Source organism: Psittacula echo (assembly GCF_963264785.1).
Source record: "Psittacula echo genome assembly, chromosome: 6".
Lineage (NCBI taxonomy): Eukaryota > Metazoa > Chordata > Aves > Psittaciformes > Psittacidae > Psittacula > Psittacula echo.
The window spans coordinates 69,274,536-69,298,585 of record NC_137743.1 but is presented as its reverse complement, the minus strand read 5'-3'; the positions used below and the strand labels follow the sequence as shown (position 1 = coordinate 69,298,585).

At 38.0% G+C, this 24,050-nt stretch overlaps 3 protein-coding genes across 7 annotated transcripts in view; 2 read left to right on the top strand and 1 right to left on the bottom strand.

The window, feature by feature from the left end:
• Window positions 1-1,507, top strand: part of TTN (titin) — a gene marked incomplete at its 5' end in the record, with an annotated part of 249,006 nt that extends 247,499 nt beyond the window's left edge. The window contains one exon of the mRNA XM_080620353.1: window positions 11-1,507. Coding sequence (XP_080476479.1) covers window positions 11-309 — 299 coding nt within the window. The 3' untranslated portion in view covers window positions 310-1,507. The remainder of the gene's footprint in view (window positions 1-10) is intronic.
• PLEKHA3 (pleckstrin homology domain containing A3) lies at window positions 8-18,879 on the bottom strand. Of its 3 annotated transcripts, XM_080620355.1 has the most exons (9): window positions 18,692-18,879; window positions 14,892-15,008; window positions 13,023-13,178; window positions 12,231-12,367; window positions 11,079-11,243; window positions 9,884-9,927; window positions 9,231-9,346; window positions 7,389-7,527; window positions 8-122 (listed from the first exon to the last, which is right to left on the bottom strand). In XM_080620355.1, the coding sequence occupies exons 1-8, from the start codon at window positions 18,729-18,731 to the stop codon at window positions 7,400-7,402; spliced, it is 903 nt and encodes a 300-aa protein (XP_080476481.1). In that variant the 5' UTR covers window positions 18,732-18,879; the 3' UTR covers window positions 8-122; window positions 7,389-7,399. The 3 variants fall into 3 exon arrangements, with proteins under 3 accessions (XP_080476481.1, XP_080476480.1, XP_080476482.1); XM_080620354.1 differs by lacking the exon at window positions 8-122 and having other exon boundaries at window positions 4,942-7,527; XM_080620356.1 differs by lacking the exon at window positions 8-122 and having other exon boundaries at window positions 4,942-7,527; window positions 9,231-9,294.
• Window positions 18,805-23,807, top strand: FKBP7 (FKBP prolyl isomerase 7; the record flags this gene model as incomplete). 3 transcript variants are annotated; one of them, XM_080620359.1, is made up of 4 exons in its annotated part: window positions 18,805-19,355; window positions 20,646-20,797; window positions 23,049-23,182; window positions 23,488-23,807. In XM_080620359.1, 4 exons carry the CDS (start codon window positions 18,805-18,807, stop codon window positions 23,647-23,649), a joined length of 999 nt encoding a protein of 332 aa, XP_080476485.1. In that variant the 3' UTR covers window positions 23,650-23,807. The 3 variants fall into 3 exon arrangements, with proteins under 3 accessions (XP_080476485.1, XP_080476483.1, XP_080476484.1); XM_080620357.1 differs by lacking the exon at window positions 23,488-23,807 and adding an exon at window positions 21,670-21,819 and having other exon boundaries at window positions 23,049-23,180; XM_080620358.1 differs by lacking the exon at window positions 23,488-23,807 and adding an exon at window positions 21,670-21,819 and having other exon boundaries at window positions 23,054-23,146.
• Between the last annotated feature and the right edge of the window lie 243 nt (window positions 23,808-24,050).

Genomic DNA, 24,050 nt, shown 5'->3' with positions numbered 1-24,050 from the left:
TTTTGTAAAGGAGTACCACCCAAAATTGAAGCTCTTCCATCTGATATCAGCATTGATGAAGGAAAAGTTCTCACAGTATCTTGTGCCTTTTCGGGTGAACCAGCTCCTGAAATAACATGGTACTGCGGAGGGAGAAAAATTACTAGTCAGGACCAGCAAGGCAGATTCCACATTGAAACCAGTGAAGATCTAACCACCCTGATCATCATGGATGTCCAGAAGAACGATGGCGGACTTTATACCCTGAATTTAGCAAATGAATTTGGTACCGATTCTGCCACTGTGAATATTAATATTCGATCAATTTAGAGAGCTTGATCTGTATAATTTACACTTGTCTTTTTACAAGTGATTCATATATGGACTGAAATATCTGATCTGTAAATATAAAAAAAAAAATATTTTTGTACCTACCTGAATGAGACAAAGTCCAGAGCTATACATTATGACTTATAGTCATTATTGACCTAAGAATTTTAAACACTTTTTTTCACTGACATGTACATACTGTATATAGCCGAAGTTAACGGTTATGAAGTTTTGTACCATTTATTTTATGACATTTTGAAACGTAACTTTTGGAACTAACAGTTGGCAGGAGAAAGTTTCCTAGCAAACGACTACCCTGCTCAACATTTAACTAATTTTTGTGCCTCAACTCATTGTTGATGTCTAAGAATGCCTCAACAGGTAGAGAGGCTCCCTGTTGAAGATTACCTACACCTAAGAGATGATACTGTGCATAGTACTTCATACATGCACAAATATTTATGTTGAATCAGAAATGTAAGGCATTGGTGATGTTTGCAATTACCCTCCTGTAAGCATTGCTTTAATGTTTTACGTTGGATTTGATTATGTCATAATTTCCATACCTGACTGACTATTTTTGGACAAAGTGCAAGCGGCCAGCACTTCGTTCACCCACCATCTGTGTACTGTTTCTGACACACTGACTGCCTGAATAGCTTTAAAAAAGTAACATCACCTGGCCATCCCCTTAATCAACAAAGCTATTGAGGTACTCAAGTGCAGCAGCAGTACCCCCTCTCGGAGGTTCGTAGGATGCAGTGATTTGAGTGTGTGGTAGTATTAGGCATCCAGTAGTCACTCCCAGGCAACTAAGGAATGAACCACAGTTTGAAAGCAAACTGTTGTTACAACAACAAATACCCTGCGCACTTCAATTTGCTTTAGTTTTCCTAATGTAGTAATAAATCTTGTTAGCTGTTGAACCTCCTTGAGATAGAATTGTTCATTTGAAATAAAGCATGCTTTCTGCACCTTATTTCCTGCGAGTCCTTGGTTTTTTACTATGCTCTATTTTTACAGTTCCTGTACTACACTACAAAAAGAGTTGCTGAACGAAAATACAAGATAGCAGTACAGTTCTCCAATGTAAACCACGTAGCTAACTAGCTGTTGAAAATCCAGCCATCTATCAGAAACAGCCTGGCTACCACAAGGAAGTCAGACTAAAAAATGTCAGACTAAGTTTCCATCATAGGCTTTTCATCAATGAAGGATAATTTCTAGCACATCCCTAAACATTATGCTGTTCTTATTATCCCCCTGTTCAGTGAATTTACAGGCGTTTCACTACATCTGGTATACACAAATTGCAAATCTCTCTTCTTTATAGCTGGTCTCTGCTGAACATGGTTAAAAAACTGCCTCCCAGAAACCTGACTATTGCCTCCTTTTTTTGGCAGCTGCAACTAGTACAGACTAATGACCCTAACTGCCCTGACCTAGAAGTTCTCACCTACCACAGGTAATGAAGGGCACATGCCCCATCAGTTCTCCATCCCTAAAGTCAGCTGACATACCTATAGAAGCAAAGCCTGTTTTCGCATTCCTGGAAGGGAATCACAAATCCCGTGCAGGCAGGGCACAATTCTGGTTATCTTTGGGAACAGTATCAAGTTCAAAGGAGCAACTCTGCTTCTAGAATTCATTCTGGTCAGTAGAAAAAGCTTGGGAGCAAATATACCCACAGCAATGCAACACTGCTTCAGGAGCTGCAAAATCCTCTTAAGTAGAGCAGGAGCATTAGTTAGCAACACTATGCATATCACTGTGACTCCCAGCATGCTACTACTACTAAAAAACCCTCAAGTTTGTCAGAAGTAGTAAAGCAGGTAGTATGTTTAAAAAACTATTAAAAAAGTAAATCTCACTATAGAAACAGGCTTTTTTTTTCCTTAATTTCCTATAAACCTACTACTGATCTCCAGAGGTCCCTTCCAAGCTTTACAATTCTGTGATACTGTGATATACTATCAACCACTAGCTATCCAAATGATGCAGGAAAAGCTAATAAATGGGGATGAAACAAGGACTGAAGTAAAAATAAGGATTTTGAAGGGCTAAGTTGTAGGTCAGGACAAGATCCAGACTTTTACAAGTGATGGAACCAGGAACATTTAGAAGCAATATTATAGAGTTTAAGAGTGTGTGGTATTTCTTCCTTAGGGAGAAAAGTAAAAAAGAGTAATAAAAATGAGGTAAAAAAGGGCCATTTATTTTAATCTATAAAGAAGAAAAAAAATCAAGAAAGCTTCTCATTCTAACTCCATTAGATGTTTAAAACCACCCCAACAAACTCGGTACAAGACACAGAAATACATAGGTACAGTCTTGTTTAACCAACAATCAACTTGTGTACACAAGCATGGAATAAATTTAAAACTAACAATGCACTAATCGGTCATCTCAGCAGACAGCAGTAGTGACAGACAACATGTGCAGATTTAAGCATGGACTCTTCTCCACAAATGCTACTGAAACCTGGTCTTCTGTGGCCCCTACTGAGTCTAGATATGATCAAGAGGAAAGCACACTGTCATGGCAGTGTAAGCAAGCTCATTCTGCCTGTTCCTCTCTGGCCCAACCCTGTCCAGTACTTACTTAAGCAAGCATACCAAACTTTAAGCAGATGTCTAAAAGCAGGATTTCTCACAGGCTTTGCTGAAACACATCTAGATAACTTTACATGCTGAGCTGCTCAGCCAGTGTCATCTTTGTTGGTTTTTTGGTTAATTTTTTTTTCCACAAGACTGATCAGTGAATGATAATATAGTGACATCAATAAAGTCACAACCTGAAGCTTCAATATGCAGCTTCATAGAACGCATCCCTAAACCAGTAACATTTTCAAGACACTAGATTAAGCAGTCCCTGGATAAAAAACAAAGCTAAAATGACCAATGAACATTTCAAATTATTTGCTTATTGTATTAGGTTGAATACTGTACAAGTTAACATTTGTTCTCTTTAAAGAGAAAATCTATTGTACTATAGGACCAAATTCAGAAAAAGATCCTACCACGCTGTGTGTAAGGCATTTGGACTTCATGTTTCCTGGGTCCTGATGCATAAGGAAAACTTTTTAACACAGCACTGTGAGCTGCTGTAGAAATTCGACTAGAGGGCTACAGGTTCTCTAATAACATTTTACATTTGGTAGCCTGAGCAAAATAACTGTGATGATGGACAGCTGTCAGAAAACAGAGAGAATCATTTTACCTCACTATCAAACAAGAAACCCTAGTCTTAACATCGCGTTTCAGTTTTTATCCTTGCCTTCAGTTTCAACAACTTTTCCCTTCAAGGCTAGAAAATTGTATGAACAGAACACCTCTGATGAAGTAATAAAACTTCTTTAGTTGGGACTTTTTCCCTCTTTTTTTTTTTTCGGTTCTACAGCTTGGCTTTATAAAAAAAATTAAATCTGAATGCTTAACGTCTATTTAAAAAAACAAAAAAGCAAGCATTAACAGTCAAAAATCAATCAGTCAATTATTCCCACAGTGGAATAGCCACAGTACTAACAGCAGCAGTACAAAGGAGAAAGGATGACAGAGAAAATAAAGTACTCTAGCACATCAGAAAATGATAGTGTTTAGGAATATAAGTGTCAGACCCATGTAAGGTAATCATGACCCACTTCTGCAACTGTAACCCAAACTGTGGAAAATGCCTAGGCAGCCTACAGAGTGTACTGAGAAAGGGCAGATACAGAAGGAGCCAAAGCAGCATTAATCACAAGAGAACATGAAACACCATGAAAAAGAGAAGACACTTTCAAATCCTGTCCAGTGACAGGATTTAAAGAATTACCTTTGACATCTACAATTAACAGCCTTGGAGATGGCTGTTTACCCTTCCCTTAGAAAAAGCTGAAGGAGGCCCGTCTCTTTTTGTTGTTGTTACTAAACAAACACATCCATAGGATACAGTTGCGCTCTCCTCTTTAGCCTTCACTGCCATGTGTGATGACTAGAACAGTCAGGATATGGTTATTGGTGTACATGCTCTTACCAAACAACATTCTGGATTGCTCATCCAGACTTACTTAACAATTATCAAAATGCCAATTAAAACAAATTACTAAATGACACTTTCTTATCGCTACTGTACACACAGTGGGAAGAACAAAGTTAAAGTGTTTCTTGTAGAATGTTTTAAAGTGCAGGCCATTCCTCTGTCTTCTAGTAAGTTTTGTTTGTTAGTGAAGCACTGTTTCCTGCCCTGTATGGGAAGGGGAATGCCCAGTTTCCAAACCTTAGGTCACTGCTTAAACTAGATGCTAAGGGGCTAAGCCCTTTCAAAACAGTGACAATTCTAAGGATGTACATACACTGTTACATTCACCTGTGGAGCTTTACAAGTGAAATAATAAAAATGCATATGGTCCTTTGATCTTCAATGTTCCTGGTCTTTGGCATCTCCAACAGCAGAGATTTTCAGGATGGCAACTGGATTTGGGCACCCAGGTTCTATAAAAATCCCCTTTAGTAGTAACTTTCTCTTCTAGATCTGAAACTGTTAGGTTCAGCCCAGCAGGAACACTCCTGCACTACAATAGTTAAACCTGATGTGTCAAAACAAGTAAAACTCATGCTTACAGTTTGTGAAAATAATCTTAACATAAATAGCTGTGATTTCAATTTTTAATATTTCTTTTTTTTTTAATGCAGAAGAAACCTCTTAAGTATTCCTATCCCAAAGACTGCTTTTTGCTGGGAAAAAAAAAAACCCACCAAATAACTAAACAAACAAAACCCCAGCTTACTGTCCACTAAGTGAAGAGAAATACAGACATCAATTTTTCTAAGTTTAAAGCCCCTACATGTTGCAACCTCAGTCAGTATAATTTTCATAAATTACTTCTTTGCTCCAGATGCCAGAAGTATAATAGCGTATCAATCATCTGCACTGATTTCACCAAAATACGTTTTAGGGTTTTTGCCACAGAGTTTGGCACAGTTATAAATAGGCTGATTTAACCTTAACAGGAACATGTTACATATATACAAAATCATCATTCCAGCTTTAGTGGCATGGAGAAACCCCAAAAAGTGCTGAAGTAATATGCAAATTTTATGCTTGAATCTAATCATTACCAGTTTTGTCTAAATAATCCAGTATTGAAAATTATTATTTACTTCTACATTTAGTGATCAGTCTCAGAGGACTTTTGCACACTCTGAAGTCCAAACTATTTTCTCTGTCATAGCTGAAAGCCAGAAAAGATATTTGTGAATGTGCCATGTAATTAACACTGAATAGGCTGGCAGAAACATCAGTGAAATTTCAAAAAGGCAGCTCTAAGACAGCATATGATTCAAGACAACACTCTCATTGCAACATGTATTTTACTTTTCTGAACATCCTTTTTTAATACTTATTTTTTACAATTGTTGGGTCGTACAGAACATATTAAAGCAAACATTCAGAAAACAAAAAGTACAAGCATGTGTGTGGCTGATACGCATATGCTAGTTGCATGAAAACTGACAGAACTGAGCACAGATGACAGCTCTGAGCTGGAATCCACAAGTAACTTCACTTGTATGAATTATTCCATTCCATCTGACCCTGACATAATGGTTGATAAACTGGTATTTTATACAGGGACAACAGCTCATATATTTTTTCCTCAAAATTTGGACCTATTTGTTATTGATAAATCAGCATTTCAGAAATTTATAAGGAAACCTTCCATTCCATTCTCATCTGTACTTTCCAGCCTGCTTCAAAAACACCAAACTACTCATAAACACAAAAGGAAAACTAGTTAAACCAAATTAAAGAAGATTTGATTATACAAACAGATTTTGGTATGTGCTTGAGTGCAAAAAACCCTGTACATTTACTTAGCAATTATGTAAATCAAACACAGTAAATGGCTTGCTTAAAGTGCTCTACAGCTAAGACTTAATAGACCAAGTTTATCCCTAAATTAATACCCCCCAAATTCCCACAAGCTTACAATGCTAACACTAACAACCTCATGGACCAAGGTGCTAGTAGGCAATGTTATACTCTATTTATTAAATATTAAGAGTCAGACTCTGATCTCACTTACAGTTAATGCAAATTTACACTGATGTAATTGAGAGCAGAATCCATCTCCTGGTGTATACCATCCTCAGAAGATACAAAGGAGTTGCAAAAACAGAAGCTTCCTCTTGTATAAATATGTCATAAATAAAATAAGTAGAGATACAAATATTGATTACAACAGCAGCTGAATGGGCTAATATTTCAGCACTTGCTTCCAGAATACTTTGCTAAAAATACATCTTGAAGTGAGCAGAATGAATCTCAACAGTGCTCCATTAGCTAGTTGTGACACTACACACCCCAGAAACAATTTGTGCACATTTTGAAGCCTTTACTAGATCTTTAGTAGTGAAAGTAGGTAGAAATTTTTGATGCAAAAAAGAATAAATAAATAAAAATTATTAAATATCCAATGTTTGGTACAAATGCTCCATATTAAGTTATTTTTATACATTTACTTAGAAAAATACACTAAATATTTCTACTTCATTGGCTAAAAATAAGGACCAAATTATGTATATCCTTGCGTTTTTTAAAGAAGGCAAATGTCAATTACCATCAAGCTGCTACAGTAGACCCATTAGTGCCTGTTCCCACAGCCCCTACACAGACAAAAAGCCACTGGAGGGCTTAACACAGCTCCTGGTGGATGACGTGGTACAAATGACCAAGAGGCCCATGGCACAAGTTAAACTTCAGCAAAAAGGTTTCATTTTTCTTGGAGGAAGTTTATAACTTGCAGGTTTACTAATGTATCAGTCTGACCTTCACACTTTTTAAAAAGAGCTACATTTACAAATGTGGATGCTTATCTGTTAAGCCACCATTTGTTCCAAAAAATGCACATTCAAACTGTGAAATATTAGGAAAATACTCTTGCAAATAAACTATATAAAGATAAAATACACTTCAAAGACAGCTTTTGTTATTCTATAAAGTGCAGAGAAATCCTTCTAAAAAGGGAAATTACTACTTCCTGTAACAACAGTATAATTACAGCAGCTTTTGCATAGCATTATTTATCGAAAATTAAATACTTTCAGTTGCTTCAGGAAGAAAAGGATGAAAAAGTCTCCTCCAGTTCAGATCTTTCCATTGATACTGATCTATTTTCTTCAGGAATGGTTGATGATACCAGATCTCCATTGACAGCACTTCTAGAACAGTGAGCAGATCCTAAGAAAATATCAGTCAGTATTTAATTGTCAACCTCAAAACAACTCTGTTGATTATTCTATTTGCTAACTATTTCCTAAACATAAGCAATCAGAAGTATAATTACTCTGGACTTTTCCTGAAAGATTTCAATCAATATCATGCCCAAGGATGATGGATATGAAGAATGTTCAGCTTGTATGAATCAAGTAGTAGCTTATTTTTTTATATAGACAATGACGTTTACATTCTGAAGGACAATAATCTGTGAGGTGCAGATGTATTTTGCATGAGGAACACATGAACTTTTTTTCAAAAAAAAAAACTTAAAAAAAAAAAAGAACTGATGCATCAATAAGCATTTAATTAAAACATTTTCTATCATTAAAATGAAATTAATGACTTACTGCAAACCAGGTATTGCTAGGCTACCTGACAAGAAAGAATGAAGATAACTGGAAGGTAGGAGAGGGAGCTTCTAACACAGTAAAAGAAAACCAACCAAAAAAACAAAACCAAAACCAACCAAACAAAAACCAGAGAAACTGAGCTAGAAACTAGAGCTACAAGGAAAAAAGCCTGGTATTAGCAGAAGCGCACCAGTCAGACTCTTCTCAGCAGTCCTGAGAAGTGTTAGACAGGGTAACCGACACCAGAAGCTCCAGATCCGTGTCAATAAAACCTTTGCATTGTAGGAAGCTAGATTGGTGTGCGCACCTACATTCGTGATGAGACACAGAATAGGATCTAGACTAAGTTTTCTTAGCTTGGGATATATATTGGCATACTCTACGCTGGTGGCAGATGAGCAAGGTGAAAGAGGTGGTCACCCTGCATCATGCAAGCATCAGAGAACCAAGGAAATGGTGTAGAGCTGCAAATACTTGCTTCATGATAGAATGTAAAACATTAGCACCTCTGTGCTCACATGGGATTTCAGCAATGCACAGGCCTCAGGTTTTTTCAATCCAAGTGAGGCACTAGGCACTCTGAAAGGAAGCAAGACTAAACTAGAACTAGTCAAAAAGAACCAGACAAGTGAAAGTCTCCCTGAGAGGAATTAGGATGGAGTCAAAATGACAGCAAGATTCAAAAGAACACAGAACTCCCTACTAACCTAGTAGGCCCATCTAATCAGAAAGGAATAATACTCTGACAACAGCATAATTTCTTAATTTTGGGGGTTGATTTTATTTATTATTGGCTATGCTGCACTATTTCAGAATAGTGCCATTCTCTACAAAAAGCAAACAGACACTGAAATGAGCCATCTTTCTGCAATGCACTGGGTGGAAATTAGCCCGTCACTCAAAGAGGTCACAGAAAGTATTTGTTTCGTGACAACAAGCAGGTGGCAAACAAGAGTATTCCACACCACTTACCACAATATCATTCATGTAAGACTCTATTGGTACAAACATCCCTTTTCTGGTTATGTGTCTATTTTATCTTGTCAGTAGTCCCACTGATTTAAACACAGCTACTCCAGCTGTAAGATCCTTTTCAATATGAATGAAAGCCAGAAGTCAGCCACATAACAAACTACAGAACTACTCTGATTTATAATACAGGATGTCCTACAACCAAATCTTTGCAAAAATCAGTAGAGTTTTTTCCTCATGCTGGTATCTGCTGTAAACAGTGTACACATTCACACTGCTGTAAACAGTGTAATAAACTGTACAGAATGGGACAAAAGAAAACCACTGCTCTCAAAAACTTACTCTGAGAATCTTCAAAGGGAGCATCACTGTAAGGTTCTGTATCCGAGTATGTTCTTCTGCGCTGCTGTGAAAATCGGTGAACAGATGAAACTGGTTCTTTTAAAGACAGATTATTCCTACAAAATAAGTGAGATCTATCAGCCAGCAAAATCTGTATCAACCCACACAAACTTAATATACTTTAAATTAAAAATAACTTTGGTGCTTATATTAAACCATTAGCATCAATATTTTTCACTATGCTAAATTAAATATTGCACAGTCAACAGAACATTATTTTCACAATTATAAAGCCTGAAAATGGAAATAAGCAATATATTCTTTGCATGCAAATAACTCAAGAATCTAAAATACTCATCAAAAAGAATGTTAGCATTCAAGCTCTATATCTAATTTAATGGACTTTCAGAATAAGTCATTTGCATAAAGTTTCTATCACAAAGAAATTTTTATAGTGTACTAGAGACAGCAGCTGCATTATTTGCTACCAACACCAATAATCTACACCTTTAATTTTCAAAATTAGATCAATTTATGCTGTTTAATATATTTTCCCCAAGCAAACTATTCTTCTCAACATTTTGATTTTAATGCTAGCAGGTTTCAGCAAATATTGAGACAGAAGAAAAAAGCTTAATGAAATAAAAAATTACCTTTCTGAATAGCAAGGACCAGGGTGGCTAATGGAACGCTTCATCTGGAGGGGGGAAATTCGAACAACAAACCACACCAAAAAATGTCACAAGCTACTTATAAGAATGTATGCATACCTACATTAATTTTTACTTTATTTACAGCCTCTACAAAGAGAGAAGAAATCTTTTTGTTATTATTATTAAAAGCAATCATTCTTAGTTAAAAATCTGATTTAACTTTATGAAAACAGACAGACTGCCATCAATAATTACTGTTTTAAAGCATTCACACAGGAAATAGTTTATTACAAAAAATACTACCTTGTTTCTATGGAATTCACACTCTCTTGTTCCAAAGTTACTCACAGAGCCATTTGTTAATTGCTATGATATACCAAAATATCAAGACATTTTTCCTCTACCAAATGCTAGCTTAATTTCCCCATTACACAATAAAGCCATATCCTGCCTCTTCATTCTTTATAGTTCTTCTGCTGTCACTGTCAGATCTCTATGCATATCAAAGAAAGTTACTAATTTAAATTAAATAATGATCAGCTTTGCAAGTAAACTGATTGAATATAATGAGACAAGAGATCCAAGTGCAAAGAAAGTGATTCCCACAACAAAATCCCACAATACAGTTCATCTTGGAATCTATATGTATGATCAAGAAGACATTTAAGATGATTCCACATACACTGTCCTACTAAGGGAAATAATGAGTAGTGAAGAGTTACCTAAGTAACATCTTCACCTTTTTGTTAGATAAGGACGTTAGATTAATACAAACGTTTTGAATTACATACACTGAAAGATATGCTATCTTGCTGAAGTGCTTCAAGCCACAAGGCACTTATCTGTTTAAACAGGAGGCAAGGTAATGAAATTTTTAAGATCAGTGTACAGCTAAAAAACCAAAGAAACAGTTGAACTGAGAAAAGCTAAACCTCACGTCATTTATGAGATACTTCATGTCAAGGGTCTTGACATGCATGATAGATTACTCTGGTCATGTAAAGGCTAGCAAACAAATACTGGGAATGGAAAATTATTGATTTATATTTAGAACCAGTATTGATCATAACAAAGTCAAGATTTCAGCTGTTGACATCATAGCACACCGCAATAGCATAGTCTTCCGCCATTCTTCCCCCCATCCAACCAACAAAATGACATTAAAAAAAAAAATAGTATTTCAAAATGTCTAAACCATTTGGACAGGTGATGGTGACACAGGAGAAACTAAGGGATCAGGGTGAGGCAGCTGGAACATTTCTGGCTTAAACTTGGCATTAGCAATCTTCACACATTCTTCAAGCGTTGTGATAAACGTATTACATGTGGCACTAAGCAAGGAAGAGGCTTCATTCATGTTCTGAAAATAAATGAAAGCATAAGCTTAAACAAGAATAAAAAAATAAATTAGGTGCAAATATAACTCTCCCACCACTGCTTACACACACACTAATTTCCCTCATTACCACTAAGAACTTCCTTTTCCCATTTTATTTAATCAAATGTACACCTTCCAATGAGATTAATTTAAGCAAACAAATGTGACAGCATTGTAATTTCTTTCTAACATCTAAATTTCTTTAGGGTATCAATCAACAATAACAGAATGTTTTTACTGCAAAGCTTGTCTCAAAGTGATAAACAGGTATCAGAAGATCATTCGGCAAGATAAATGAACTGCAGCAGAACACGATAACAGCTTTACTGCTTCAGTGCAAGGAGCCCGCAAGTCAGTTTTACCTCGCTGTACATTGACAACAATTTGCTGTTCTGTGACTAAATGCAACCCCTCTCTTTGCCCTAGAAGTGGACAAGAATAATGCCCACACACTGCTTAAGAATATGAAGAACAAAGTCATTCATAATTTCCGCTGTCAACTTTCATTCCAAAGCAGAAATACTAGAATAATTTTACTTGTGCATATTCAGAGAGATGTATCTGCACTGCAGGTTTCCAATACCTGTAACACTAACTTTCTCTGATAAAAAAATGGAACACTCTGCTACACAAAGAAGTAAAGAATGGATAAACAAGGTCATTTCAACTCTGCCCACAACAGAGATGCGAAACAAGACAAATTATTGCATATCTCATATGCGAGTCCTTCTGGCCTTTTACCCAAATGATAAGTAACACGGTTTCTTCCTAATGCACATTAGAATCACAGTTAAATCATCCAGGTACTTTATGCACATATAATCACTGTATTATATACATACAAGCACTCAAAAATTGACCTTAGGTTAAATCTCCTCACACTAGGGAGACGAAAAAGTAAGATGTCAACAAAAACTTGAGGTGTATTATATAATTAGGTTCTCCAATGACATTCGAGAAATTCTATACCTCAATGCTGGGGGGAGAGCGAGTCTCATCATGGTGAACAAATTCTTGTATTGTATGAACTTGCTGCATTAAAAGATCACAGTAGAGACGAAGTTCAGACATTTTGGTTTTAAGAGATTCATTGGTCTCACTTATTTCTATAAAAAATAATGGAAATATCAACTTACTGCATGCAATGTATGTACACATTTTAATTTTTAAGCACTTTTCATTTTAAGTGTCAGTTTACAAATTCACTTTCATTTACTTTTGACAAAAACTGGATTCTGCAGTGAGTCAAGAACAGTACTTGAAGCAGACAATAGTTTGTACCTTCATATAACTGATGCTAATTTAATGACTATTATGAGAGAGGCATAATACAGGAAAGATAAAAGTTGAAATCTTTCTAGCTGCAATGTAATTTATAAAAAAATTAATGGATGAAATTTATGCCCACGGAAGTGGCTGGAATTGGTTACCCATCCAAGAAAAATTATGGGAAAACCAATATTAACTATAAAGAATCAAAACAGCAGAAATAAAACAGCATCACAACAGCTACAAACAGTAGGTTTGTTCTTCTAATGACAAGAAGTTGGTGGTATTTCAGCTTCTTAAAGATAGAAAAGGTCAATGGAGGTGACCTCTAATTCAAGTATCAAGGGAGAATTTACCATATAGATGACTAGAAATAATTACAATTTATATTTAAAGACAATCAACATTGGCTTTCGACCACAATATTTGCACTATCATTATCTAAAAACAAGCATTTCAAAAAGTGGTAAGATTGTAGAAATACATACATACCTTTTTCTTTTTTTGTTCTGGTATCTGCTAAACAGGCTTTTGCACTCCCAAGTGCTACCAGCCATCTTTGCCTTTCAGCTGCATTAACTGCTTTCATATAGAAATGTTGTTCCCCTGGAATGATTAGCTCCATCCTTGTGTTGTCTGTTGCATGAACTTATGATAAAGGAGAAAAAAAAAAATTTTTGAAGAAAAAAATAAACTCGGTAGCAATTATTTATTAAAACCTGATCAAATTATAAGTATTTTTAAGTGTTTATTACAATCCCATAGTAATACAGTAAATCACAATGCACCACTACTAAATAACAAAAAGCCAAAGCTGCTCAACCCTTCTCCCCAGCATGCCCTTCAAGTCAGAAGGAACACAAGACACCAAGCAGTATCCAGACTCAAGTACAATGACGTTCCCTTTCTGCATTAACAATACACTGAATATGAATCTGTAATAACTTGTATTCCAAACCTGGTCTAAACATGACAAACTGAAGAGCTTTGTTACAAGGACAAGTATTTAGAGGAGTAGACTAAAAACTGAAGTAATCTCCCTTCTAGATGAAATCTGGCTTCAAGTAGAGACCTAGAATGAAGACCTGACGGGGACTTTTGTTTATAGTCTATTATACTCAACACTGCATCATAACTGAATATACTGCCGAGTTTCATGTTATCAACCACAGCTCCTTCAGACCCACACCTCACTAGTCATGGATGCAGGAGACTCCACCAAATCCAGACTTCAACTATTATCTTTTCTTCACCAAAAGAACAAGATGACAAGCAAGAAACTACTGGAATGGCCAAAAAATGGGATCTTCCCCTTCACATCACTGATTTCATCTACACTAAAGAAACAGCAACAAAAAGCTGTTACTACATGAAAAATACTTATTGGCCCATGTAAAATAAGAACTCCCACTTTTTCATAAAGTATCCACTTCAAAAGCCCCATCATCTGCAGGTATCTGGAAAGAGGTGAAGAGCTGAAAGCACTGAAGAGTTATATAATGCCTTGCTATTAGCCAAGGAGGTTGACCTACAGATTAGGATACACCAAATGCCAAACTTACAGTCTGACACAAACAGTTCACTTACTAATTCTACTATATCCATCGTTTATGCACGTGGGCAGCTGCTAACTGTGACTAAAGCAAAACTTACTTCAGGAAAACAAAAGACTAAACATCTCTGGTTTATAATAATGTCCCCTTTTGGGTCACTGCTGGTGCTCTTCTGAAAAATTAGCACTCATGATTCAGTGTCTGTCCTGGTTTCAGCTGGAACAAAGTTTATCTTCTTTCTAGTAGCTTTCAGTGCAGTGTTTTGGCTTTAGTCTGAGAATAATGTTGATAACACACAAATGTTTTAGTTGTTAAGAAGTGCTTACGCTAGTCAAGGACTTTCAGTTTCCCATGCTCTGCCAGTGAGGAGATGCACAGGAAGCTAGGAGGGAGCACAGCCAGGACAGATGACCCAAACTAGCCAAAGGGATATTCCATTGCACAGAACACCTTGCTCAGTATATAAACTGGGGGAAGTTGGCCAGAAGGGGCTGATCACAGCTCGCCGATGAGCAGGCATCAGTCAGCAGATGGTGAACAATTATACTGTGCATTGTTTGGCTTCCTTCGGTTTTATTTATCTCTCTTTTAATTTCCTATTATTATTATATTTTACTTTATTTCAATTATTAAACTGTTCTTAATCCATGGGGTTTTACCTTTTTCCAATTCTCCTCCCCATCCCACAGGGGAGTGAGTGAGCAGCTGCGTGGTACTTAGTTGCCGGCTGGGGCTAAACCACAACAGTGATATCTTCTACTTCCCTGGCAGCTAAAATTTCATCAAGCAGAAATCCATTAATTCTTACCTTTAATTTCACACACAGCCATCTTTATACTTCCTTTGCTGCCTTTGCAAACATCATCCTGTGAATCATAGTATGACAATATCCCATTGTCTAAAACAAACCACCGAGGCTGCCAACCTAGTGAGATCAAATGATGAAAAGTTTAGTCTAATTACTAAATTGCAAATCGAACTCAGCTCTTTGACTGTTAAAACTTTTATTAAAAATGCAAACATTAAATTATTCTTTTAACACACCAGAAAGTAAACAATCTCCAGAGGCTGAAGACCATAGCCCCTCTATAATAAGACGTATTATATGGATATTTTCCCTCCCATTCTTTTTGGATGCAAGATCAGCAGTATTCCAGTTTTCACCATATTCCATTCTAAAGCAAACTTAAATGTCAATTTAGCCACCAAGGAAGCCTATTTTGAAGGCTGATAAATTACATACCTCTAAAGAACCATTCTCATTCAAGTGTATTTTTCAGGTAGACTTTCTGAAGATTGTAGGAACTTACTTGTAAGATAAAAATAAATGACTGATGTTACCAGCTGCTACGGTTCTCCCTCTGCCTACTCTGTGCCAGTGAAAACATTGTATTTCACACTAACTTTCTCTGAAAGAAGCCCAGCTCCATTGCTCAACAACAATTTAATGTCAGGTATTATTATTATATTAATTATATTATAATTATAATATATTATATTATAATTATATTAATTATATTAATGTCAGGTATTATTATATATTATTACGGCTTACAGCCGTAGTCCATTTGTGAGGGCAGCATACACCAGCTCTCTACTAAGGTTTTTATCAACTTTGCATTAGCAAAATTATACAATAATCTCTGACTTTACTACTTTTACAAAACAGAGCTGTTTATGCATAGACACAAAGATCTATGAGAACTCTATGCAGCATTACAACACATCCTGAATTATTTTCAAGGGCCTTCTTGGATTAAAGTATATTAGCAGTCTTTTTTTCTTTCTTTCTTTTTTCCCCTTTTTCTAATCACAGCTTCACAAAACATTAGTCATTGGAATAGGCACCCAAATGTCTAATACAACTAAATGCAAACCATTTTGCCTAGTGAATCACCTTTGTTTCTAAAAATAACATAGAATTAAAATATTCCAGTAGAACATTACAATTACACTGGCCCACTACAGTCTAGGTCAGCTGTTCAATAGAAGCAGAGTAATAATCCTTTTATTTTACACTCAACACCAAACTTGAACTTCCTGCTCAGTTAGGGCACTAAAGACCCTGTCCTGTAAAATGCAGCTCAGAAATGCACGAATGTGGTTTTGTTCCTGCTACACTGTGTTACAAAACATTAACTCTGTGCTGCTCTTATCTCCTAAGAGCATGCACAGCTGGTAAGTCAATGCCTGTCTCAATTCTGATAACAAGGGACCCTGCATGGATGACTTTTCCAGCCTCCTATTACGCCGGTATTGGAAAAAACAGAAGCAAAGGACTTAAAAGACTCCAAGTGCCTCACAGAAGCAAGCTAAAGAACAAAAACACCTCTTCTGATTTGAAACTGGGCAAACAAAGCATCCTATGCTTGACAAAATATTTAACAATTCTATACTTCACAAATTCTTAGATGCACACATATTATTTGGGAGGTGGGCAATAAAGCAGCATTTCTGATTTGCCTTTAATGAAGGAGAAATTAAATGTTTTCTACAGTGCTTCAGCAACAGTAACAAGCTCCTTTATTGCCTGGCTTCTACCATCAATGACAGCAAGTCCTACACCCTATTTCTGGCTACAGGCACAGACAGTAGAGTTCCAAGAAAGTTGGTAATAAAATTTTTTAAATTGTGAGGGCAGCATACACCAGCTCTCTACTAAGGTTTTTATCAACTTTGCATTAGCAAAATTATACAATAATCTCTGACTTTACTACTTTTACAAAACAGAGCTGTTTATGCATAGACACAAAGATCTATGAGAAATAAAATAAAAATTAATAAAATAAAATAAAATTTTTTAAATTTTATTGACTAAATTTTTTTTTTAAAAAATTTGCTGCCCTCCTGCATTCCAGAAATTGAGGGAATTCCTGAAGCACTGTGATTTTGAAAGGCAAGAGCAGATACTATCAGCTTGCTAGCACAGACTAAAGGAAGGGTTCTGCAGTTTGCTGTTTTAGAGGGCTGCTTTTAGCAGAAGTTGTCTGTGTGTTGATGTAACAGTCTACTGCCTGCACAGCAATCACAGTTACTGTTGAATATTTACTTATTAAATAACAGACTTCAAATGGGAAGTTTATACCAAACACCTCAAGGGCTCATTACCTGTGACCTTTTACATTTTGCTACAGTGACTTTTTTGGTCAGATAAGCGAAAGTGACATTTTCCATTCTATTTTGAAAAGAAACTTACACTCATCATTTCTTTCATAACCACAATTTTTCCTATATGCGTTTTCTCCACATTTGATTACAAAGAAATGACAAAAATATCTTATCAAATGGCTATTTAATTATAGTACAACTGTTCTCTTTCATTGGAACACCAGTATATGCGGGCATATACTTGCCCAGTAAAATACAAGATTATGCTCTGTACGCTTCAATTCACAGCAAGCGTGCATATTCCTTCCAATGTGTCCCACATTTTATGAACCTTCAGAACTCAGTTTCACACCACTCCACATTCAAAATTTGAATATGCTGAAACAGAACAGCACATGTTAAGTTCCGAAGAAGAAGAGGGCAAAGAAGATACTGCTGAAGCAGTCAAACACAAGACCTGATTAAAACTCGGTATATGTACCAACAGTAATTTGCTCTGGAAGGACAAAGAGTCCTCATTACAGTGTCAAAAGAGAAATCTGTTTCATCTTGACAGTACTGTCTATCCATCGCTATCTCCGGAGGGAGATTGTATCTCTGTTACAAGAGAGGATGAGGCAAACAAACCCAGAGTTTTGATGGCAAATGTAGGCATTTGGTGCATTTTTGCCTGGAGCACATCTAAAAATACATTTCACGAGACTTCACCCAGAACTGGGGTTTTTTTATATGTTTTGCAGGTAAAGATACAGGAGCACCGGACTTCAAAAACAAAGAAAAAAACCAACACAACATCCCAAAGTAAATTAAAAGGGAATTCAGACTGCTACATTTAACACTGAAGAATCACTGAAGAATTATTTAAGGCTTATTATGAATTACTCCTTAACTTCAAGCAAGGATACCTTCCAAGCTTTTATGCTGCAATATCTCTGAGAGGAATCGGAGGTGAAGAAGACCCCATCGCTGGGCCGTTAGAACTGAACACTTCGGACGGCGCTTCCCTGCAGTGTGTTCTGTTCAGAGTCCCTGACCAACTCAGCAAGGCGCTATCCATATCTCAAGAGGCACCTGCCCACCCAGCTCACAGGGCAGACGGTGGGGCAGGGCACAGCAGGGTCGGGAGGCTCTGGGGGCGCTCTGGTGCCCAAAGAGCACCGAGGGCGGCCGATGGGGACTCATGCTCGGCCGCGGCCTGCCGTCCCCCCCGCGCCACACACACGGAAGTGCGCGGGGAGCGCTGCCGAGGCGCGCTGCCGAGGCGCGCCGCCCCGGCGCCGACCCCAGCCCCAGGCGGCCCCGCCGCGCCAAGCCTCCCGTCTCGGCCGCTACTCAGCGGCTCGGCCCTGAACACGAACAGCAAATCCTTTTTCAGCCACCGCGTTAAACGCAGCTCCCAGCCGCTCGCGGGAAGCCGGGATGAGGCCAACCGCTCCTATGCTGCAGGCCTCGGCCGCCTCAACCACCACCGCTCCCCGAGGCCCCGCTCCCGCCGCCTACCCGCCAGGTAGTTGGTCCACTTGTACAGGACGCCCTCCATCGCTCAGAGCCCGACGCTGGGCCGCATCCTCCTGCTCCACCGCGGGGAACGCGCGGCGACCGCCGCCGCGGGGATGGGCTCTCACCTCCCGTCCCCGCCGCTGCAGCTCCCTGCGCGCGCGGAGGCGGAGCCGCTCAGCTCAGGCGCGGCGGCCCGCGGCGTCCCCGGCGGCGCCACCCGGCCCGCGGCGCGCTCCGCATCTCCCATGCACGCCCGGCCGCGCTCCCCGACTCCCGGCCCCCGCCGTCGTTGTTTCCTGACGTCCCTTTCACTTCCTGAGTGGAGGAGGCCGGTCCGCAGAACCGCCCGCCCCGGGGCTGTCGCTGCCTGGGCCTATGTCGGGCCCGTCGGCTTGACTCAGCCCCCGCCCCTCCTCCCAGCGGGTCCAGTGCCACGCCGGCGGCCTTCTAGAAGCGACATGGGCCGCGGGCTGCCGCTACTTCTCCTGCCGCTGGCCCTGCTGGCGGCCCAGGCGCAGGCTGAAGGCGGCGCGGCGACGGAGGAGGTTAAAATAGAGGTGCTGCACCTCCCCGAGGTGTGCAGCCCCAAGAGCAAGAAGGGGGATCTGCTGAACGCGCACTATGATGGTTTCTTGGCCAGCAACGGATCCAAGTTTTACTGCAGGTGGGCTTCCAGGGCACTGGGTAGGGTGGAAGGGAAGGTGAGCCCCAGACCGCGTGGTGTACGTGGCAAAGCTGTCTCATCCCCAGGAGCACTGGATCCCGCTTACCCAGCCGAAAGGGTTACTTCGGCTGGGTAAGCGGGACCCACTGTACCCCCATTTTGGGCATAGATTGGGGTCCACAGTAATGATAGCAGCATTAGTCGTTTCCCCCCATCTCAGCCTTTTTTGATTCAGCCGAGAGGATGCAGGATTTACCTAAGGTGAAGAGTGTCCAGCACCGAGATGAGCTTTAAACCGAAGCCAAAGCTTGAGACTGACAGCCAATTTGGAGGGTTGCTGATAGCACCTCACATGGAGAATCCCTTTAGCAGGGTGAAAAAAAAAACCACTGTATAGTCACTTGCCATGATCTGTGCTGTAATCTGTACAGAAAAACTCGGGTTTGAAGGAGGAGCTCTGGTAGGGATGCAGGCAATTTTAGACAACTTCCACATAGTTGGCATTGTGCGGGGCAGCCTGTGGTTACGCTAGTGGTGTGCAGTATTTACGCCCCTTCCCTGTCACTACTTTCTCCCTTGATTCTGCTGCCATCCTCTTTGCCCCAGTGTTGGCATTTAGGCTTTTACTTTTTCATTCTGTGCCATCCATCTTAAGGCTGTTTCAGCTTCTTCAGGCTATTTTAGCTTGGTTTAGCTTGGCTTGCACAGAAACCATTGTGAGAAAGCTTTATTTTTACAGTGTTTTGCTTTTAGTGGTGGGTGGTCCATCCTCCTAAAGTGAGGTGAGACTCACCTGGGCAGAGCTATGGAGGAGAATCTTTTCCTTCCTTCAGGTACCTGGCTCGGTCCTTACCCATACTGATCAGACAAAAGCCTAGTTAAAACAAAAGCTTAGTTTAAAATCTTTATTCATTCCCTCCACTTGTATCATTTAAGAAAAAAAAATCAGTATAGGATAATTCTACATTTAACTTTTTACTTGAATTTTTACTTGCATTTTTTGCCATTTTACTTGTTTGGGGTTTTTTGCCTCTTGAATCAACTGCTTTTGGCACAAAGAGTGGTTTTTTACTGTATTTCTAAGAGAGGTTGCCTCTTACATATCTCAAGATTTGACTTTAAATTAATTATAAATGTAGCAGAAAAAGTGTTGTATATTCTTGCACTGTAAGCATTCTTGTGTTCTAATAATTTAATGTATGCTTTTACTGACTACTAATTTATTTATATATGTATATATTAAAAAAAACCCCTAAACTCACTGTTATCCATTCACAACTCTTTTAATAGCCGGACGCAAAATGAAGGTCATCCAAAGTGGTTCGTTCTGGGTGTTGGACAAGTCATAAAAGGGCTAGACATTGCTATGATGAATATGTGTCCTGGAGAAAAACGAAAAGTGATCATTCCTCCATCACTTGCATATGGACAGCAAGGATATGGTAAAAAAGTTTTAATACGAAACTTTGTCTTTCCTCTGTTTCACCCTTTCAAACACATTATTGTAAATGACTGTTTAGAATTGCTGCTCCTGTTATTTGTGGAGGCACTGAAGGTGATGACTGCAGCTGTGCATCTTAATCCTGTTCATTCCTATGCAGTTTAAGTAGTCCTCATAGACCTGCACCCAGGCTTTGCAGTTTGCAATAGAATTCAGTACATGGCACCTGATGTGTTTTTCCAAGTCTTGCCATAATACAAAAAATCGACAGCAAGAGGAAAATCTTCATTATTCATATCAGCATTTTTTGTCTTGATCTATTATATTTTACTCATGTTTAGTTTCTGTTATTTGACTCTTACTCATTTAGCCTTTCAGTGACATTCTGCATCTTCTGAGCAAAATGAAATGTAATCCAGTGCATGCCACAGAATTATCTAAGTATAAATAGATTGTTTAAAATACTGCTTACATTCTGGATGGTTAGCAGACAATATCACATTACATAATTGCAACAGTACAATGCAGAAAATCTGACTTGAATTCAAGATGCTTAAGCGTGCAGTCTAGTAAAAAAAAAAAGTTAGAGTTTTTATGCAGCATTTCGGCACTTAACTGTAGATGACTTAAATTCAGCTCTGACTAGAGTGTAGTAGTTTCCGTGCAAAGGTAGCTCCTGCTCTGTAACAATGGCTTGGTAGTGATATTATGTCAGAATTCCATGCACCAATTTTGTCTTTCATACAAAAGCCGTTGAAGTTCACTAGGAATAAATTTTCCCCCTTGAGCATAATGTCTCGTGAGTCTCATAACAACAAGGAAAAACATTGATACAAATCTTTAACACTAGTGTTAACTGTTTGTTCTAGGTAGCACTTCAAGAAAGTGTTATTTCTCTTCAGCATACCTGTCCTCTGCATATGTCTCAGCGTATTCCTGCATGCTGGGGGAGATGCCTGCCTAATCTTGAATTAAAAAAGATGCATGTGGCTTTCTAAATCTTTACGTATCTTTCATTTGTTGGTATGTATGTTTGTAAACTACTGGTACTGAATTCTAGTATTGTATCTTTCTTTTGTAAATAGTGTATAACCCATGATTTATATTCAGATATTTAAAGCTTCCACATTTCTAAAGTTTGTAAGAGGAAAATCTTCTGAACTCTAAAACCTGTCATCATTACTATGGATATTTTAGATGAATAGTGTGAATAATAGTTTTGTTTACCTTCTATTTACAAACAAAGTAGATTATCTAGTTTTTCTTTAGTTTATGAAGAAGGGGCACAAGCTCAGAATTCTGTCAAAATTTGAGGTTACAATGTCATGCTTGCTGGTTTTGGCTATGAATAGAAGCAACTTGCATGTTTACACTTTAATTTTATGCTGCATGATTTTTTGATGCTTTTTGGCCCTATTTTACATCTCATTAGTTTGTTACTGACTCTTTTCAGTTCCCTTTTTTTTTCTTGCCAGATGCATGATAGATGCATGATATACTGACCTGTGTTTTATAGGCAGTGGTGTTTTTACATCAGATACCAGAAAATGCTTTGACACAGGAATTATGAAGTCTGATGTATTTTTTTTCTTCAGAGACCAGACAAAATATTCTACTAGTTTGTGGTTGTTCTTCTTTGGGGGTGTGTGTGTGTTTGTTTGTTTGTGGGTTTTTTGTGTGTGTGTAAATCAGATGACTTACATTCTGTTGCTTCATTCTAATGAGATGTATATTTTAAACATTATTTTACATCAAGACCTTTAACCGTAGGTATAATTCACAGTAAGTTGGTAAAACTTGATTTTTCCTGCTTGTTTCTTCACACAGAAAAAACATACGAGCATTGGTCTATTCCTATAATCTTTTAAATCAGATTGCAGATACTTAATAAAGGCATATGCCTTAGAAACACTCTCTCAATAAAATCCATCATATGATAGGATGTGGAAGAGTGAGAACTTCAGAAAAACTTGTTTTTCATGATAACACAAACCCTTTTAATTTTTAAAAGTACCTGAATTGATACGAGCAATGTAATTTCATTTCAGGGAATTGCATTGTTTGAAAATCATTTATCTAACAGAATGTGAACAGTCTTCCTATCTAGCTGTATATATTTAAATTCAGAGTTTAAGATTCATGTTAACACCGCCTTTTGTAACAAAACCCCAAGACTTTATATGTGTGAATTCATCATGTGTGTGATCTCTGACCATAGTGTCTGATTTCTTAAATGCTTTTTTTATTCGTAGCACAGATCAAGATTCCACCCAATGCAACATTAATCTTTGAGATTGAACTATATGCAGTAAATAAGGGACCTCGCAGTGTTGAAGCATTCAATCAAATTGACAAGGACGGTGACAAGAAACTTTCTGAACTTGAGGTAATATGATATTACTAATTTGGAATAAATAATGCATAAAACTATGTGTATAGTTGCATAGCATTATCTTTATATGAGGTGCGTCTGCTGCAGTTGATCGTGTAAAGCTTCTGTGTGCTTACATAAATTACACCATGCAATTCTGAAATTTGCTTAGTATGTCTTGGACTTGCTGGGAAACAAACTTAAGATGTGTCTGCACTGGAGTCACAATAACATATGTATATACCCCAACTGTCCTTGAAGATAGCTTTTGAGTACTGTCATAGAAGCCACAATGGTTGGACCTTTTTCTTTTCCTCTAGATAAGCCAGTATTTGAAAGAAGAATTTGCAAGAGATGGCAAAAAACGTCATCCCTCAGTCCATGATGAAATCTTAGCTGATATATTTAAGAAGAATGACCATGATGGAGATGGTTTCATATCAGCAAAGGAGTACAATGTCTACCAGCATGATGAACTCTAAGTACTTAGAAAAATCTGTGGCCATTTTCTGGACACTGAATTTTAAATAATAGTACTTTGTCACAGAAATTTTTTTTATGGTGGCATCTTTTTATACCTCTTAAAATGACTGTAAAAATCTTATTTTTAGCATTCAACTAATACAATGTTAGATATCTCAACAGAAAGAAATAAAATTGGAAAACACTGTGATCTTTTATTTGTGGTTCCTGCATTATGTCCTAATCTACAGTATTACTCAGTAGTTTTTCTCATTGTGTAAAATACTGATGAAAATAATTATTTCTGTCCTATCAAGCACACAAAAATGGTTCCAGTACCTGTTGACATCAGTTATGTTCTAACTAGTTCTCTATCCCCTATAAAATAAAAGGGGAAAACAAAATCCAAGGGGCATATCTG